The sequence below is a fragment of the Epargyreus clarus genome, unplaced genomic scaffold (assembly GCF_041222505.1).
Source record: "Epargyreus clarus isolate Ecla_fem2 unplaced genomic scaffold, WU_Ecla_fem_2.2 ptg000011l, whole genome shotgun sequence".
Classification (NCBI taxonomy): domain Eukaryota; kingdom Metazoa; phylum Arthropoda; class Insecta; order Lepidoptera; family Hesperiidae; genus Epargyreus; species Epargyreus clarus.
Window position 1 is genome coordinate 437,332 of NW_027332219.1, and position 19,426 is coordinate 456,757.

Below are 19,426 nucleotides of genomic sequence, written 5' to 3' on the forward strand. Positions count from 1 at the left end.
GGCACTAGCTATTCTACAAATATGCCAGTTGGTTGTTTGTGATTGCGGTTTATACGTGTGGACGACTGTTTGTGGTATTTGTGTTTGTGTAAATAATTATTATAGGTATTTATTTACTTTTCACTCCGCTATGTAAAATGTGAAGGTTTTATTCAAATAATATTTTAGTGAATTTTTAATTTAAGTTTTGAACAGTTCCTATAAGGGATTGTTCTAGAAAATAAAAATTGCCGTGCCCTAAATGTGCCGCTCAGGGTAGCAAATTGAGTTTAAATAAGATGAAGAAAAAATATCAAAGGTATATGAAGTCTACCAATAGGCACTTGGCTAGCGCGGTGGACTATGGCCTAATCCTTCTCATTATGAGAGGAGACCCGTGCCCGGCAGTGGGACAGTAATGGGTTGTTTCTAGGTGATGTTTGGGTAAATTGTTATTATAGTTTCGTAACATAGTATTTACTTACTTTTATTTTTCACTCCCCTATGTAAAAAGTGAAGGTTTTATTAAAATATTTTAGTGATTTTTTATTTAAGTTTTGAACAGTTCCTATAAGGGGATTGTCCGAGAAAAAAATTATTGCCGTGCCCTAAATGTGCCGCTCGGGGTGGTAAATTGAGTTTATAAGCTGCTGTTGCCGCCCCCCCTGCAATTTGCCGCCCGTAGCCAAGATCCTCTGTGCCCCCCACGTTACAACGCTGGCTTTGCTAGAGTTAGTAGCACTACGACATGTTTTTATATTTTAAAAGATCACGTATTATCACGTATTAGATGCAAATCATGCTTGTATCAAACTTAAATTTAAAATGTTATTATTTGCAGAAATAGATGCTTAATTATGAAAAGATTTTAAAGCGTTTGCAAATGTTTCTGTTCTGAAGTCTGAAGTTATTTTAATACACTAGTCATAAGGTTTCAACATAAGGTCGGCTGCGTGTCGATTTAGACAATTTAAAATTCAAATTTGTTTCTTTTATATTTTAAAATATTACATTAGTCCATTGTCAATATGTGGGACTGTGGGAGTCTTACGTAACATGTTTAGTTTTGTGTGCATAATAGAAAACTAAACGGTACGAAAGGTCTTTTTAAATAACGACACTTGAAATTAAATGGTTGAAACTCTGCGTTAAATTTCTTCAAAGGTGTAAAGTCTACAAATTGTTACTTGACTAGCGCGGTGGTTTATGGCCAAAATCCCTTTGAATATATGAGAACATCTTTAAAATCGGACATGTAGGGTTCCTCACGATGTTTTCCTTCACCATAAAACTTTGTTTACTATTTTTTTTGGTATTTAAGTTTGAAGCTAAAGAGCACGCAGTCCACTTGATGGTAAATTGTCACTGTCGTATATGGTCATCTGTAACATATAGAAATGGGGTTCTAACGTCGATCACAGATCCGTTGTTACTCCCGAAGACTAGGATGATCGCCTCATACGAAAAGCCGGGTATCCACTATGTTCGCGAACCTCTGCGCTCAACGCTCCTGCAACTGCTCCACATAGTGGATACGTTTGTGCTCCTGCAGAGCTAGGATGTGGCCTTACCCTTACCATTAGAGCGGCTGTAGATGCACGGAGAGTTATTTCGCGAACTTAATCGATACCCAGCTTAAGACATGACTGAAGGTGGTAGAACCCTTTGTGGTTCGACTCCGGCGGCACCACCGCCATACCTATTTCTGCCTAATAACAGCAGCGATAGGCGCTGCTGTGTTCCGGTTTGAAGGGTGTGGTAAGGGAGACAGACTTTTCCGAGGCGTGCTAGCTTAGTCCTCAGGGGTAGCGGCGCATCTGTGGCCGACCTCACGTAGGAATATCTAATCCTATCTGGGGTTAATTACAGATGTCCATGGGCGGCAGTAGCCACTTACCATCGGGTGGACTGCATGCTCGTCTGCTACTCTTATATTATATAAAAAAAAAGACATCCATACCTTTCCACCGAAACTAACCTTCACTCTACAAATAGGTCTGGCGGTGGTACTTCCCCGGTCGAAGCATACTAGCTCTAAAATTTCTAGATCTTTTTGAAGCCATCAAAACCATTCGAGTTTGAAGCTAGTTATCGATAAGTAGGTATTAAATCTTCCTTGTGTACATGCCATAAATAAATTTACAACCCAGTTATGTATTTTATTGCTACTTTATTACCTGCGTAAAGGAATTACATTGGTCATGGGTAAAAGAAAATTCTTGACAAGGCTTTTCAAACGTTATTTTCTAGTATTTAGTGTTCCAAAGTTTATGGTTCTTTTTAATAAGATTACAGGAAATATAATATTTTTGGTATGTATTTATGATTAAAAAAAACGACCAAATGTCATAATTCCGAAATTGAATTAAATAAATTATTTAATGTAAAGAATTTAAGTCTATGAAATGTATTAGGAAAATCGAAATGTAATCAAAATTTTGTCTACTGGCGAAAAGTTTTTTTAAAAGTAATCTTAAACTAAAAAAATATCAGTGGCAAAGTGTTAAAAAAGATAGAAATCGACACCTATAAGAGTTAAGGTGGTAGAACCCTTTGTGGTTCGACTCCGGCGGCACCACCGCCACACCTATTTCTACCTAATAACAGCAGTGTTAAGCGCTGCTGTGTTCCGGTTTGAAGGGTGTGGTAAGGGAGAAAGACTTTTCCGAGGCATTCCAGCTTAGTCCTCAGGGGTAGCGGCGCATCTGTGGCCGACCTCAGGTAGGAATATCTAATCCTATCTGGGGTTTATTACAGATGTCCATGGGCGGCAGTAGCCACTTACCATCAGGTGGACTGCATGCTCGTCTGCTACTCTTATATTATAAAAATAAAAAATAAAATAAATAAAACCTATCTCTGCTTAATAACAGCAGTGTTAAGAACTGCTGTGGTCCGGTTTGAATGGCGTGGTAAGATCTTCGATCTTCGATTCTTCGATCAATAATACCAACGTACGCTGCTACTCTAAGATAGATAGTTATCCGAAGCGTTCCAACTAATCTTCAGGAGTACCTAGGCATCTGTTGTCGACCTTCGGCAGGACTCTAATCTCATCTGTGATACACACATGTGTATGGGCTTACTGTAAGGTGGATTGCATGCTCGTTTGCTACTTCTGTATAAAAACGTCTTTTTTGTCCACAGAAAAATAAAAAGATGCCCAAACGATGGTACCGGTCCAGAAGGAACATAGCCTGCATCTTGTTTGCCATCTTCCTTTGTTTGGTCTACTACATATCCTTGAGCGAAGACTTGCATAGAGAAAAGAATTTGGACATCACTAGGAGGTAAGTCTATTGTTTTGTTGGCTATGGCTATGGTATTGTTTTTGATAGCAAAGTACAGTCAGTGTCATTATTGCGCGATTTTAATTTTCTGTTAGATATTTTAGTTGCAGTGTTAGGACTGTTAGCATGATCGTAACGTAGAAGATGAAACCAAATAGATATTTATTAAGTGTTTATCTATTAATAAAATCCTAAGATATGTTTTTATATGATGTTGTCATTAGTGTTGCCAAATTAAAGAAATAGTATTTTAAAATCCAGATAGCACTCTTAAGAAATCTAGGTAAAATGTAAATTGGACGATTTTTAGGGCTTTGTATCGAAAAAATATTTAAAAATATACTATAACTAACAATAATATTTTTGTTAATTATCACAATATAGCAAAATATTTAACAATAAAAAATATATAGCGGTGAAGGCGCGTTTAGTATGAGAAATTGGGAGGAACAAAGTTGAACATTTTTTCTTAATATCATATCATATGAAACAAATTGGATTAATTTATAATTTATTATTGTTAACTTAACATTAAAACAATAGAGGAACACATTTAACATACAGGCTAAAACTAGTTTCAGTACACACTTAGTTCTACAATAAGAAGGTGGAATTTGAATGATAATGAATGATAACTGAAGGTGGTAGAACCCTTTGTGGTTCGACTCCGGCGGCACCACCGCCACACCTATTTCTACCTAATAACAGCAGTGTTAGGCTCTACTGTGTTCCGGTTTGAAGGGTGTGGTAAGGGAGACAGACTTTTCCGAGGCGTTTCAGCTTAGTCCTCAGGGGTAGCGGCGCATCTCTGGCCGACCTCAGGTAGGAATATCTAATCCTATCTGGGGTTGATTACAGATGTCCATGGGCGGCAGGAGCCACTCACCATCAGGTGGACTGCATGCTCGTCTGCTACTCTTATATTATAAAAAAAAAAAATTACACGCCTATATAATCAGGCGTACAATAAAACTTAGCACGGTTCATAATTTGCAATATTTCGATTCTCGCGTACAATTTCTGATCATCGTTCAGTTTCTTCAACATCGGTATCAGCATCTCTGTAAAACTAACATCTTCATCATAAGTCGTGGTTTCTTGGCATTGGCTCGGCATCTCTATTTCTTTATCGTTATCATGTATATCAGTTCTTTCGTTCATACCTGGCCGCTCTTTGCTTACACGTTTTCTTTTGAGTGCGTATACGATTTCTTTTTCACTATTCTCGCTGTCATCGGAGTTATGTGATGCGTTGCTGGATCTTCTTTTAATTGGAGATTGTGAGGCTAGAAACGAAAGCGCCTGGAAATGTATGTACAATCTTTTTCTCTTCGCTCCTTGGCCTGTTTCGTCTTTTTTCCGCTGAGCTGCCAGTTCTTTGTTAAATGTGTCTTTGAGGTTTCGCCATTTCTTTTGGAGTTCTGTACCTGCAATAGAAAATAGGCATTTAAGTTAACACTTGGCTAAATTAGCGGCAATTCTGTGATGCAAGTTTTTGTCATAGGAGAATGTTTGATTTCGTATTCAATGCATCTATTCTAAACCAGTTTTAATGCTAATGTTATGAACCAGAACTATAGCGGAAATTTGTGATGCTATTTAATAATAAGTGTATAACTTATTATTAGTAGTAGTAATAATAAGCGTAGAACTTATTCCCAGAGCGCTATGACATGGGGCTCTTCAAAAAAGGTGCAAAAAGAGCTCTCCTTCAAAGCCGGCGATGCATTGGCGACTCCCCTGGTGTTGCTAATGTTCATAGGCGACGTTGACTACTTTCCATCAGGTAGCACGTCTGCTTTATTGTTAGGCTCAAATATATATAAAAAAAGGAAAGAAAGAGATAGATGATAGAGGTGTTGCCCATTGTCGCAGCGGAAACAGCGGATAATCGCGACTCAATGGAAAATATGTCGCGTTGCGGAACAGCATTTGTCAATTGTCTACGCTTTCATATTTCTATGTCCAGTTGCGGTGCCGCGTCTGCGCATGGAATTACTGTTTCTAGGGTTCCGTACTCAATGGGTATAGTGTGACCTATTACTAAGCCTCTGCTGTCCGTCTGATTTTGATTTTTAAGTTAAAAATATATGCGGGTTCTCATACAAACATAATTTTCAAAACAAAAGAAATTTCGCGTCCGCGCGCCGAGCCAATGCTTCGTGAGTTCCTATCACGCTACGGCACCCGCTATGCGACGCGGTGACGTAACGCTGAACGCTCGGGCGCGCGATGCGGCTTCGCGTCGCAACGCTATACGCTCGATACTCACAAACATTCCGCCGTTTCACAGAGCTGAGCTCGCTCCAATTCAGCACGATTTCTTCGCAAATCTCCTCCCATAGTTTCAACTTTAGCAATCTATCCGAATACTCTTCAGAGGACTTATTCCATATAGCCGGTCGTTTTTCTACTGCGGCGATCAGAGCGTCGACATCCGCTTGGTCTGCCGACATATTTCCGCGGCGACTCGAGGTCGACTGCCGTCTGTCTGTGTGACACAGACTGTGTCTCCGTGCGTCGGTGCGAAGAGGGGTGGGGAGGGGACGGCAATGCGAATAATATTCCGTACTCAATTCGTGTAGGAGGGACATTTCGTGCGGTTATACAGATCGCTGGCGAATTATTTGTCGTAGCGCGGTTTTGTGGTGAATGAATTCGTCGCGCGAATTCGCACGGGATGCCGTCGCTATGTGTTGTAGAATAATAAAGATTTCAATATTATATTATTATTTTTAACATAATGACGTCCTGTTTGTAATCAAGTATGTAATTTGTAATTAATTTAATACATACCTAATCATTTTGTATTATGCTAAGTTTATACAGATAGAACCCACTGGAATAAACTATCTACATAAGTTTAATAACTGTGTTTTGGTAAATAAACTATTTGTATTTCATAACACATATACAAAACTGGTTCCGCCCCCAAAAGTATTCAGCTGTGTTTCGGTTTGAAGAGTAGGTATGGAGACATAAGTATCCGAGGCATTCCAACTTAGTCTTCAGGTGTAGCAACGCATCTTTGGCTGATCATAGATAGGACTCCAATCCTATCTCTTGTCCAAATAGCGGCCACCATTATACATATTCTGTGAAAATTTCAAGTGTCTATCTATTACCAAAGATAGATAGATAAATATTATCCAGAGATAGAACCCTGTGACAGGCAGAATGACAGCGGAGGTTAACTAATAGGGTTTCGTTTTAGGAACTTAACCCTAAAAAACAAGAAACTATAACAATCTGACTATTAGTAGGTGCTATAGGTTATCAATGAATACCGACAACGTCATACAATGTCATTATGTGTATTACCTGCTTTAATACTTAAACACGTCTCTGTAAGCTAAATCAATATTTGCTTCGTTTGTGTGATACTGATTCACACAAACATACAGTGATAAGAGAAACAGATTCACTGATAAGGTATATGGTTAATTGGTTGGAACACGGGATGTAGTTATGGATTAGAAATTTCGGGTCTGAATATGGGATACGGATTTCTAAAAAATATTTTATATCGGTTCTTTTATAATGTTCAAAGTAGCAAACGAGCATGCAGTCCATCTGCAGTAAGTGGACACTGCTGCCCATGAACATCTATATCAACCCCAGATAAGATGATCGTAATATTCCTCCCTGAAAATCCACAAATGCCCCGCGTCTAACGTGAGAACTAAGCTGGAACACCTCGGATAAGTATGTCTCCCTTACCACATCCTTCAAACCAAAACACAGCGCTTAACACTGCTGTTATTAGGTAGAAATAGGTGTGGCGGTGGTGCCGCCGGAGTCGAACCACCAAAGGGTTCTACCACTGTAATAACGGGTGTAAATGCACCATCAATCCTAAACTATAATAGTTATCGTTGAATTTGAGTAGAAAAAGCTTATCGTTGTGTTTTGTTATCTCGCTGATAATTTGATGTATATTGTAATGCCACGTGTTCGATTAAAATTAATTTATTGACGTCTGATGATATTTGGCAACAAAAATGATAAAGTTGATAAACCATGGTACTGATATTTAAAATTGATAAAATTAATTGAACTGATGTATCGTTATTTTGCAGTATTGCTAGTTGTTACATTATAAAAAAAAGAAATAATACATGACTTTATTTTTTTATGATTTAAAATTACAATGTTAATGTCAGTTCAATAATTAATTATTAAATGGATAATGATAAAGGGTTTCCTGAGGAGAATACGATAAAAGCTTGGTTTTTTAAATTATTACTATTTTCTTTTTAACTTTTATTTATTTATGAATGAAAACTGCGCAGGGTACTGACTGTACTTTGTATTTTTGAATTATGCAATTTGTGCATCTTTCTATTTTGTTTTAAATCAAGTGTGTGATATTAACTTAGTTAATAAAATAATTGCATTAAAATTATTTAATGGCAGAGGTTAATTTTATTTTAAATTATGTAATGCATGTTTTATGCAATTAATTATTCATATTCATTTACTTTTTATGGTTTGCGTTATTTCTAACGTAGTGAGAATATTAGTCTTTCTTTGCACGTAGTTGATTAAATTCTCATATTATTTCTATAATTAATAAAAGTCAGCATTTCTGAAATATACAAAGACCGATATATTTAATACTGGAGGTCTGTGGCTCGATTCTTATGCATGTGGAAATTGTTTGGTCAGAAACCTACACACAAAAATATTCTTCACAATGTTTGAAGACCACTTGCTTTTAACAAATGATTATTGAAATCTTCAGGTTTCGAGAATTCCTCGTTCTACTAATAATATTAAGGGCCTGTCTCTTGTCACTCGGGTGTACGCTCGCACGTGTATCTCACGCATGCATGCGGGAATTAGACTTGGGTTATAACAGGTCAATTGCTATATCTGTTCTTTCTGTTACTGCTCCGTAGTAATAACAATTCTGAATATCTGTTATTTAATAACAGCCTGTTATTTTTCTAGGCTTGCCAGTATGATGAGGTAATTGTTATACAATGCGTACCATTTTGTTATGTCAAATGAACACCTCCCTTCATGCTTTAAAGCCACACAATACGGTGCAAAATAAATCTTGTGGCTTTGTAACAGGCTTAGGACTGTCAGTTGATTGAATTTGAGAATACAAATTAATTAACTTATCTCATTCCTCGAACTGGCGCATTTAGAAGTGTTCAATTCATTTTATGTACATAACTATTATCCCTATTTACACATCATCACTAAATTAGCCTACCTACAAATATTTACAATAATATTACCTAACCTAACGTATTTACAAACTATTTTGTTGTAAGAACAATAGCTGTTGTAGCTTCCTTGTCCCTAATCGAGTTCGGCGTTCATTGAGAATGTTCCCGGCAGCTGAGAATACCCTCTCGCAGGGAACTGAGGACGCCATTGCGTTGAGCTTAGTTGCTGCTATTTTGTATAAGTTGGGGTAAATGCTTCTGTGGTCTCTCCACCACTTGAGAGGGCAGTCGGTTCTAGCAATGATTTTGTCATCGTAGTACCGTTGCACCTCCACAATGGCACGTGATTGAGCTGTACCCTCCGGCTGGATACCCTGCATTTTTTCCTCAAAATCTTGCCAAATTGATTTTGTCTGACTTGATGTTGTGGGTGCAGGTGTTGGGTCCTCTTCTTGTAACTGTGGAAGATTCGCGTTATGACGTGAATCTTGGGCTGTGACCAACGAAATTATTCGCCGTTTGGTCTCATCAGCAAAAACTGGATCACTAAAATAAAATTTAAATCTAGGATCTAGAAATAGGCAGTTACCAAATGTTTTGCTGCGGTCTAAGTTCATGAATCTTCTTTTTAAATTGCCAATTAAATCAACACGCAGTTTATCTATTAATGGCAAGAAATTTCTCTGACTACCTAAATTTTCTAAAGCCTTTATTAATCCGGTTGTTATGGGTATTACTAGGCTCCCGGTGATGTATTTCTGGCCACTTAGCTCCCGTGTTACTTCTTCGCAAGGTTGCAGAACTTCACACAACTCCTCAACGATGGACCACTCGTACCCAGATATTCCATCCAGGCCTAGGTTTACCATTGCACTGTTTAATGGTTCCTTTAGCTCTACACATCGTTTTATCATGTAAAACGTAGAGTTCCACCTGGTTGGGACTTCTTGCAAAAGCCGTTTGGGCGTGGCCCCCGCTTGCACTTGGAACTTCTTTAATTTTTCCCAAGCAAAATTACTTTGCTTGAAGTGCCGGACAATCCCTTTTATTTTGCTGACTAATTCTTCAATGTTTTTCTCCTTTAGTGTATCATTGACGCTCAAATTTAGGGTGTGGGTGTAACAGGAGAAATGTTTCCAACCAAGTTCTCGCTCGATGGCGCATTTAATGTTTGCACCGTTAACCGATACGGCCAGGAGGATTTTATTACTTATACCCCACTCTTCACATATCTGCTTAATGCATTCCGCTATATTTTTTGCTGTATGGCTCTCTAGCAGAGGAACACAATCTAATAAAAGCGATTTTAAGTTAAATTCTTCCTCCTCAATAAAATGCCCAGTGAGAGCCAGCATGGAGTCGTTTGCGCGGGAAGTCCAAATATCAACAGTTATGCAAATTGATTGGACGTGCTTGTGCATATGCTCCTTTAGATCCGCCTTTGTCCTTTCATACATTGCCGGCAACATATTATTGGCAAAATATTTTCGTGTGGGGATGGTGTAGTTAGGAAAGGCGTATGACATTAGCTCTCGGAAACCACGATCCTCAACAATACGAAACGGTTGCAAATCCATTGTAAAAAGGTTCATTACCTTTTTATCTATGTCTAATTTAGAAGTTCCACGTCTGGACACAAAGTTGGTGATCGATTGATGGCCATATGTCCTTCTGACAAGTGGCTGTGGCTGTACCGTCTGAGATGTAGTCGACGGTAACGGTACATCAGGCAGCAGCGCGACTAGTGGTGATGGTACTTGCAGAGGTAACTCAGCCGACGTTTCACCACCTACTAACAGCTGGCTGCTGGCAGTTGAAGTAGCAGACCTGCTAATCACACGAACTGCAGGATGCTTCTTATCAATATGTTTTTTTAAATTTGTTACTGAGGACTTAAATGATAATTTGGCCTTACATATGTTGCAGGTCGCATAGTACCCACCGACGTCAACAAAATGATCCCATACTACACTCACTCTTTTATTTACATTATTAGCCATTCTGTTGCGTTCTTAAAATCGATATATTTACAAAATAAACCTAAACTATCTAGCTAAACTAAACTATTAACTAACTATAACTATCTATACCTAGTAACACTATTATATACACAAAAAGAACGAACACTACGCACTGATAAACAAAAAAACAACATTTTTTTTTTCGTTTATGTTTTCGAAAGTAAACGGAAAATTGAAAGAAATTACCGAAAAATTTAAACCAAAATATCAACGAAAACATCAGTCGACATGTTTCAATTCAATTTCGGCTCTATTACTCTAATCCTAAAGTTGTGCTTGTATTGGAAATTTTGTGACCAATCATGGACGTTTACTTCCATTGATGACGTTGGACCAATGGCATCAATGCAAGTAAACGTGGTCGGATACGCGCTACTGTTTACGTTTGTATGGCTGCGTTTTGCCAAATAAAAATTTAATAAAAATAGGTGTAATTCAAAATTTCTATTTATTGATAGTTTTATTGTGCGTTGTTTATACATAAGTGTATTTATTTTATCAGCCGTTAATTGTTTCAACATTGTAAAATATGAATTACACAATATTTTTTACAATTGTTCCTACTTGTTTCCGAACAGAGCACACTACCAGAAACGGGTGTCACTTTTTAAGGATAATTTCTTCAAGTAAAGCTAGTCATTGTATTTGCCGGATTATAAAATACTAGGTGCTTCTAGCGAGACGTAATATTTTCTACGTAATAACAGATTACACTACCAAATTTAGGAGGCATTTGTTAAAGATGGTTTCTTCGTGCATAACTGCCAATTGTTTTTTTCGTATAAGATACTAGGTGTGTCTCGCTTTAACCAGTATAATTCGTGTTATATTGAGCAGTCTGGCGATTGTTATTTGAGCGTAGAGTATAGATTGAGTGAGAGAGTGATATTTTTGAGAACTGATAATGTTAACCGCGAGAACAACTGTTATCTGTTATCTGCCTACTACCTGTGCTTATTATCTGTTATGATAAATACGCCTCACCTCTAGCGGGAATAAAATCATTGTAATGTCTTCGCGATTTGTGTGAAGCATGCATAAATAGCACAGCATGCAAAAGGCTGTTTCAAAAGGATGAAAGTGGTACGCATGATGACCCGATTCGCACGCAGTCAAACCCGTGTAACAGGAAACAGGCCCTTATTATAGCACAGTAGTTTTAGCTTATCTTTTCCTGTCACATAACTTATAACTTCGGTCGTGGGGTACATAATTACTCATGCATAGACTTACCGTAATTAGTTTTTCTTTGTAGTGGCTTATTCCTTTGCTATTTTAGCGTAGACCCGCCTAGCTCTGAAACGCATAGTACCACCACTAAAAGAACATTAATTGCACGCAAGGATTGGATCGAACCTAACATCGTGCCTAATTATAACAACAGGTAATTTGGTTACATTCTTTCGCTTTCATTCTTTATTTCATCATCGGTATCCTGTCATCTTTGTGTCTTTCATGTATCTATCTTGGAACGGTCAGTGATTTTTAGTATTTACATCACACAATTATTATTACACAAGGTTTTTTCATCTAAACAAAACAATTTATTGAAGGCTCACTAACTTAAAACGGTCACTGATGTTTAGTTTAGTTGATAAAGGCTGTACTATTTCTATAATTAATCCTAATTAAAAACTAAGAAATTGTGAAAAACTAGCAATGCCTAAAATCTTCAGTACCCTGTTTGTTGCACGGATAAAAAAAATTACCCTTTTAGATTTTATGCTTCGTTTTTTCTTTGTTTATAATATTATAATTAATAGTTATCATTTTGTTTTTACTTTGTACAGCATAAAAACAAACGCGATAAAACCAATTTACTATAATTAATTATTATCAATTCCCTGGGGAGTAAACAATTGAAATCTTGAGTGTAAATTCAATTATATTTTGAGCTGATTACAGATGTCCTCAGTGACATCTCAATTCTCATTTAAAGTAATCTACATTGATTTGACTGTTTGAAAGAAAATTTAATATTATTCACAGTCCGTACGGTTTCGGGTTTTATATATTCATGTTTGCGTGAGACGATAGTAGGTACTGAAGGTCAGAATCTTTGTGAGTTAATGTTGAACGCACTATTTGTGTCACATTTTTATTCATTGCATATTATTTCCTCACGAGCTTATAATAACGCTAAGTAACAATATATATATATTGCATCGTATATTATCACGTATATTCTAACACGATCACTATTCTCCTCTGCTTGATAGCGTTATAGTATATGTGAACGTATTCAAGTATGTTTCCCATCACGCTAAAGCATATCATCATCATACGAATAATAATCTTTGCTTTACAGCTTTCACAATAACACCATAGTTTATGTAAAAATGACAGATTATTTTTCGCATAAACAGAAACGGGTGAAGTTTCGGTAAGAGTCATGTTTATTGTCATATGCTGCTGTCTAAGTACTCGACTTTTCTTCTTGCTTTCGCGTATAATTATGTTATTAGGCGTATTATCATTTCAGGCCTGTAATTCTAGAAGATTCAACAATTTCTTCCGCTAAGCAAAAATGTTCACTATATTTATTCGTGTTTTTATAAGAGTAGTTATGCTAGTAGTTGTTATTCCTGGGTAGTATTAACTTATTTTTATGTTTACCTATAAAATATTGATGATAAGTATTTGTGAAGTTCATCTGATGTTAAATAATCTGTAGCCTCGAGATTCATGGCGTACTCTAAGATTCTAGTAATATCGTTACTATCTAAGGGAAGACAGCAGCAAATTTACTATTCATAAACTATTTTATTATATTTTAAGTTCGTGGCTCGATTGTGGCAGCAATACCTATTTTTTATGTTATATTTAGGCATAAATAGCCTAATCAAGCGTTTCAAAATAGCCAATATATGTTCAAAATGTACAAAAAGGAAATAAGATTTCATATAGGTACATAATTTTTGTGTTCCTTAAATATTATGTAGACGAATTATCGTTTATCCTTATCGTAGTTACTATTATTTACAATTTATTTTATGTTTGTTTTAACCGCATGTCCATATTTTCAGCATCATTTAATTTTATCCTTAATATATGTATGTTTGTATTTTGATTTTGTTTTAATATTTTGAATGTATTGTTTTTTGCAACTCGTCGCATGTACAGTTGGAATTAATGCATATTTTTTATTCCGTTTTCCAGAAAATCTATTATTGAGTAAGTAGTTTGAATTTTGGTTCGTATGCAGTTTTAGCGCTTACGCTTGAATTTTGGAATGTTTTTGTATTATTTTTACGGTTTATTAATGTATTGCTATGCTAATTAATTTGCGTATAAGTAGGCTCTATCAGAATTTGGTACGCGCTGCCTGCTTTTAGATACAAAAAAGTTTTTTATTGTTTACGTTTTAAGAAAAAAATACGCTGTTCATGTTTCCAGGTATATAGAAAAGAGATTACAAGAAGCGTTGAAAGATGACAAGGGTACTGGATGTGAGATCCCCAGGTTAGACCCGTTCGCGAAGGAAGTGACGCAATTTGACAAGGACCTACCGAAAATTGTATGCCAGGGGACTGATTGGGTGAAATGTTACGTAGGTTTCAGACATTACTTCTAGATTTGTAGACACTAGTTCTTTTTGAGAAGGATTTTAGTTTTTGGAAAAATACCACGCGTTTTAATGAGCTACTTAAACTCAAATTATATCGTAATCAAGCGAGGTTTGTAGTATCTACATATAGTATGTTGAAAACTTAGTTATTAAGTGCTAACTACTAGAATATATCATGCCCTCATCATTCAAGTATTACATGCTCTCACTAAAACAATGTATTTTTTACTTTGTAGTGGTAGGTATTCTCTGTTATTTTTTTTAAATATCACGTAAAAGAAATCTATGAACCGATAATTATGAAAATAAGTCATCTGAGAGAGGATTCTTGTTCCAGCATTCAGAATGCAGAGTTGTTAAGCAAATTTTAGAAACAACGAAAGATATTGTGTGTACATACAGCGATATTATATACCAGAGCGACCAAAAGTACATAGTGGCTGAGCCGGTGGAAGTGCAAGGCGATGAAGTGTACACTTTGACAAGAAGTGATCATGTTAAAGTGAAGTGTACTGGGAAACATAAGAACAAGTGAGTGTTGCAACTAGTTGTCAAGTATACTGATAAAGTAGTTTTTGTTTAAAATGGGATCGAAATGATCTAAGTCTGTATAAAAGTATAAGTATTATATTCTTTTTTCTACTTTATAGTGTTGAAACACTGTTATTGATATTTTTTTCTGTCTATCCTCACGTGTATCGCAGATGCGTTACTGTTATTGAAAACTAACTAAAAAATACAAGTTACTGTTTTTACCTCAACATACTCTTCAACTTCAACTCTTCAACGTGAAGTGTCTATGGTGCCATATTAGTTATATGTAGTTAATTTTCAACCAGAACACAAAAGTCATCTAGAATGGTTAACAATTGTTACATCGTGTTGTGATAACCGGAACCGACTATTACCGTGCTCTCTGAAGCGTCTATAATAGTCTATATGCTAATATCAGGCAGATATTTACTTTGAAAATTGTTCAGTTACAATGTAAATCTAATTTGAATTTTTTTCTGATATATATTTTTATACGCAAATTGTAATAATCTATTTTCGAGATATCGTTACATTATATTAAAAAAATATTAAGCAACATGATTCATCCCGTATGAATCCGATTTTACTCTTCATAAAACATTTATACGTACGTATTGTTTACGCCCCCAATGTGCCACATTCTGTTGTTGCAATCACAATATTTTTATTCATTAGCACACAACAAGATTGCATATCTTTAAATAACTTGAGAAAACAACGTTTTCTTAACAATAAAACCAATGTTATTTCGACAATTTAGTCGAATTCAACGACAGGATGTTAAAATGGTTTATTTCACTTTGATCACCTGCATGATATCTAGGTGATCATTTTACATTCATTGGTGTACTTTGATCACCTGTCCCAAAACCTGGGTGATAAAATTTGACCTATTGAGTGAAATATGATCATCCAGATGATCAAAGTGGAATAGTCAAAATGCGTGAAGCCGTGTTGGAGGGCGTTTCAAAGAATGTCACATTAAAACTCGAAAAACATTGCCCGCTGCAGTAGGATAAACATTTTTCAAAATTTTTTATTCATTTCTAAATTACCTCTTCACATTTCAGTACCGGGTCAACAGAGTCGTAAGTAGTTTTTGAGACCAAACTCAAGACGGGGTTAATCTATTGTAGTATAGTAGCTACATGGGTTCTACTGTAAATATTCCTGCCGTGGACTTACTAATTTGTTTCGGGCATATCCTTCAAAATTTTTCATGCACATTTCTATAATAATTTAAGTAGTGGTGTAAGAAAGGATAATGAAGTAGTTGATTAACAAAAATTGTGAATAAATTTCAGTAGAAGTAACACTTCTGTTCAAAATATGAACAGATTCGGGTTTGGTTATAAGAGGATATGAATGTCACATATTACAATGACGTAGGCGCAAATACATTGCACTTGATTCGACCTTGTTGTATGCAATTTTCTGTCACTCACATTAAAACTACTTCCATTAAGTGGATATTTAGGCACGGTAATTCCACGAGAGTCAGTTTTTCATTGTAATATGGTACCTTTTGAAGTATTTTTGTACGTAAGTCAGTTTAACGAATCTATGCATTTACGTCTATCTAATATTAAAAAAAAGGAGTGGATGAAAAAAGCTAAAGATAGGGAAAGATGGAAAATACTGGAGGAGACCTATGCCCACATAGGGGTTCCTATTAACGATAATACACCAAACGAACAAGACAAATAAAGGAAGAGAAAAACCTGACATTCATAGTGTATAACTTTAACGTACGAAAAATAATAAGAAAAAAAATATACATATATTACTTTTCAACATTTAAACATACATGTAACTCTTAGGTGATGGGAAATAAATGGCTTTATTATTATTATGATAATATTAAAGGTGCGATAGAAATTTCAGTTAAACTAACAAAGGTTTACACTTCACTAACACACAGTTATATTTCAATACTTCTATTCTATTGCGGTTCAATTCGCGTTTAAAAACAATGTACATAACAATTACACTATCCCTAAGAAGTTGTGGTACTACTTCTATTCGCTTCACTCACTAAAAAAATAACAAAATCATTTTCATTGACCTCTCGTGTATATGCCGGCTCATACTACAGAGAGACCAAGCTATTTTTCCGGTTCCAATCCTCATTCCTTCGTTTCTTAACGTTATAAAATACTTTTATGTAATTCCAGTATTCTACCATCGAAATGGGTGGGTCACAGCATTGGGTTCAGGTCTACAATTTCCCCGGAGACGCCACCAGATGGCAGGGAGAATAGTTTGAATGTCCTGATATTTGGTTTCGACTCGACATCTCGTAACGGCTTCATACGACGCATGCCCAAAAGTTACAGGGTACTGACGGAGGTGTTGAAGGCTACTGTTCTCAATGGGTATGTTTGGGGTTTATATTTTTTTTTTTGTAATAAAAGGTGGTAATTTTTGCAAAGGATTTCCTGCTAGGAAGAATCAATGACTGAGGAGTGGCTGTGACTTACTAGTCGCAATTCGGATCATGTATATGTGCAAGATATTAACAAAACTTAGTGTATTTATCTTTGTGTGTCTATGGCCTACGACAACAAATACAAGAAACATTCTATTGTGGTACTCTTTTTTATATAGGAGTAGCAGACGAGCATGCTGTTCACCTGATGGTAAGTGACTACTGCCGCCCATGGACATCTGTAATCAAACCCAGATAGGATTAGATATTCCTGAGGTCGGCAACAGATGCGCCGCTACTCCTAAAGACTAAGTTCGAACGCATCTGAAAACTATGTCTCCCTTACCACACTTATCAAACCAGACCACAACAGCGTTTAACACTGCTGTTATGAGGCAGAAATAGGTGGTGGTGCCAGAGTCGAACCTCAGAGGGTTCTACCGCCTTCAAATGCTATGAATGCACGAAACGTTTATAATAAAAAAATGAATGTTTAATTTCAGCTACAACATAGTAGGGGATGGTACACCAGCGGCTCTATTCCCCATTCTAACTGGCAAAACTGAACTGGAATTACCTGATGTAAGGAAGAAGTCCAAAAACAACGGAAGCCTGGACTCAATGCCGTTTATATTCTATAAACTGAGGGATGATGGGTAAGTTATAACAATTTTTTAAATTTGTTGCGTATGTCATCCATTTTTAATATATTATATTTTTAGCGCTCCTAAAGGCTAGTGAAGAATAATCAATAAATAGTGGAAATCTCCAACCCACATATTTGGTGTATTTATTATTTGTGGTTAGTTAAATATAACCAATCATCGCACTGCACTCTTTTTGTAGTATTTAAGTAGTTAACGAGGATACAGTCCACCTAATGGTAATAGGCTACTGCCGACCACGGACATCTATAATCAGACCCAGATAAGATTATAATCCTATCTGTAAAAGTCTGTAAATATAAAAGTGTATCCATCCTCGAGTAAAATGGGTCTTTCTGGGTTGATAGCTTTAATATGACTAACTTAAATTAAATCACACACACACATATATGCGTCACTATCCTTGAGGACTAAGTTGGAATACTTCAGATTATTGTGTGCCCCTTTAAACCAGAACACAGCAGCGTTTAACACTGCTGTTATTAGGCAGAATTAGGTGTGATGATGGTGCCTACGGAGTCGAACCACAAATAGTTCTAGCATCTTCACTTTCGGTCAAATAATTCTAATGATAATAATGTATGACAACGACATGATAATTAATTATTAGCTAATTTAATATAAAATGAATTAGATTATAATACTAATATAACTTCTAAGTAATCTGTTACAAAACACATATGGTCTTTAGTTGCTTCAAATAAAGGAATTCTATTTTATTTTTATTTTTTATATTTTTCAGATACCGCACAGCCTACTTCGAAGATATGCCCTGGATAGGTACATTTCAGTACCGTTTCAATGGTTTCCTTCGACAACCAGCAGACCATTATCTTCGAGCGTTCTATCTAGAAGAGTCTAGCAGTGGCAAGAAGTGGTGGAAGGGTAGCAATAAGTACTGTGTTGGAGACACTCCTCAGTATAAACTGATGCTCAATATTACTGATCAGGTAATAAAAGTTTAAACCTATGTCGTGGTTGACATGTTGGGTTAAGTTTTATGGTTGTGTATCTGCTTCCGTAATCTAGAATTTGTTAAATCTAGAGAGCATAAAATCAGAACACATTATTAAAGAATGTAATTAATTAGTATTAATGAATAATAATAATCATTAGTCCAAATAAGGTTCTACAGTATAGTTATTTAACTTTTTGTTAAGTTCTACAATATAGCCCTAAAATATTTTTCATGTATGTATTAATGTGTGTATGTTTGTTTAACGATTAGTTTGAAATTTGTGAGTCGTTTATTACAAAACACAATTTGATTTTTTTAACAAAGAAAGACTGTTAAATGGTCATATTCCCCTTAAACATCTGTATTAAAAATATAATATAAAGTTGGAACGCCTTACCACACCCTTCAAGAACACAGTACCTCTATACCGATATTATAAGTTAGAAAAAGATACGACGGTTATACCACTTCAGTGAATCTCACATAGGTTCTACCTCTAAATAATTCAGGAATTTTTAATATCAAAATATTTTCATATTTCAGTTCCTAAATCTGGACGGAAAGCGGTATTGCTTCACTTTCATAGCAGATATAACACACGATGACTTCAATATGATATCAACTGCTGATGACGATACAGCGGAGTTCCTGCAGGCTTTCAAGGAATCTGGGAGAACGGAGGATACTCTGCTTATAGTTATGGGGGACCATGGACCAAGGTAATTATAAAAATATATGAGTTGGTTCAATAAATATTGTAATCTAATATGTGTGTTGATATTTCTATATATAGAAGGTCGTTC

General features: G+C 36.0%; 2 protein-coding genes and 1 long non-coding RNA gene across 10 annotated transcripts in view; 1 reads left to right on the plus strand and 2 right to left on the minus strand.

The window, feature by feature from the left end:
- LOC140745777 (uncharacterized) overlaps nt 1–19,426 on the plus strand; it is a 35,587-nt gene that overhangs the window by 5,619 nt on the left and 10,542 nt on the right. Inside the window, exons 2-11 of one of the 8 annotated variants that reach the window (XM_073077673.1) lie at nt 3,127–3,269; nt 11,750–11,854; nt 13,630–13,644; nt 13,867–14,020; nt 14,376–14,569; nt 15,643–15,660; nt 16,747–16,947; nt 17,504–17,656; nt 18,408–18,615; nt 19,167–19,342. In XM_073077673.1, coding sequence (XP_072933774.1) covers nt 3,139–3,269; nt 11,750–11,854; nt 13,630–13,644; nt 13,867–14,020; nt 14,376–14,569; nt 15,643–15,660; nt 16,747–16,947; nt 17,504–17,656; nt 18,408–18,615; nt 19,167–19,342 — 1,355 coding nt within the window. In that variant the 5' untranslated portion in view covers nt 3,127–3,138. Of the gene's footprint in view, nt 1–3,126; nt 3,270–11,749; nt 11,855–12,778; nt 12,854–13,629; nt 13,645–13,866; nt 14,021–14,375; nt 14,570–15,642; nt 15,661–16,746; nt 16,948–17,503; nt 17,657–18,407; nt 18,616–19,166; nt 19,343–19,426 lie in introns of all 8 variants that reach the window. The other 7 variants (XM_073077675.1, XM_073077674.1, XM_073077676.1 and 4 more) reach the window with 7 other exon arrangements.
- Nucleotides 2,130–3,055, minus strand: LOC140745780 (uncharacterized). Its single transcript, XR_012102698.1, has 2 exons — nt 2,833–3,055; nt 2,130–2,505 (listed from the first exon to the last, which is right to left on the minus strand). It is a non-coding gene; the product is annotated as an uncharacterized LOC140745780 (long non-coding RNA).
- Nucleotides 3,892–5,756, minus strand: LOC140745779 (uncharacterized). The gene is made up of 2 exons (XM_073077681.1): nt 5,542–5,756; nt 3,892–4,696 (listed from the first exon to the last, which is right to left on the minus strand). The coding sequence occupies exons 1-2, from the start codon at nt 5,723–5,725 to the stop codon at nt 4,209–4,211; spliced, it is 672 nt and encodes a 223-aa protein (XP_072933782.1). The 5' UTR covers nt 5,726–5,756; the 3' UTR covers nt 3,892–4,208.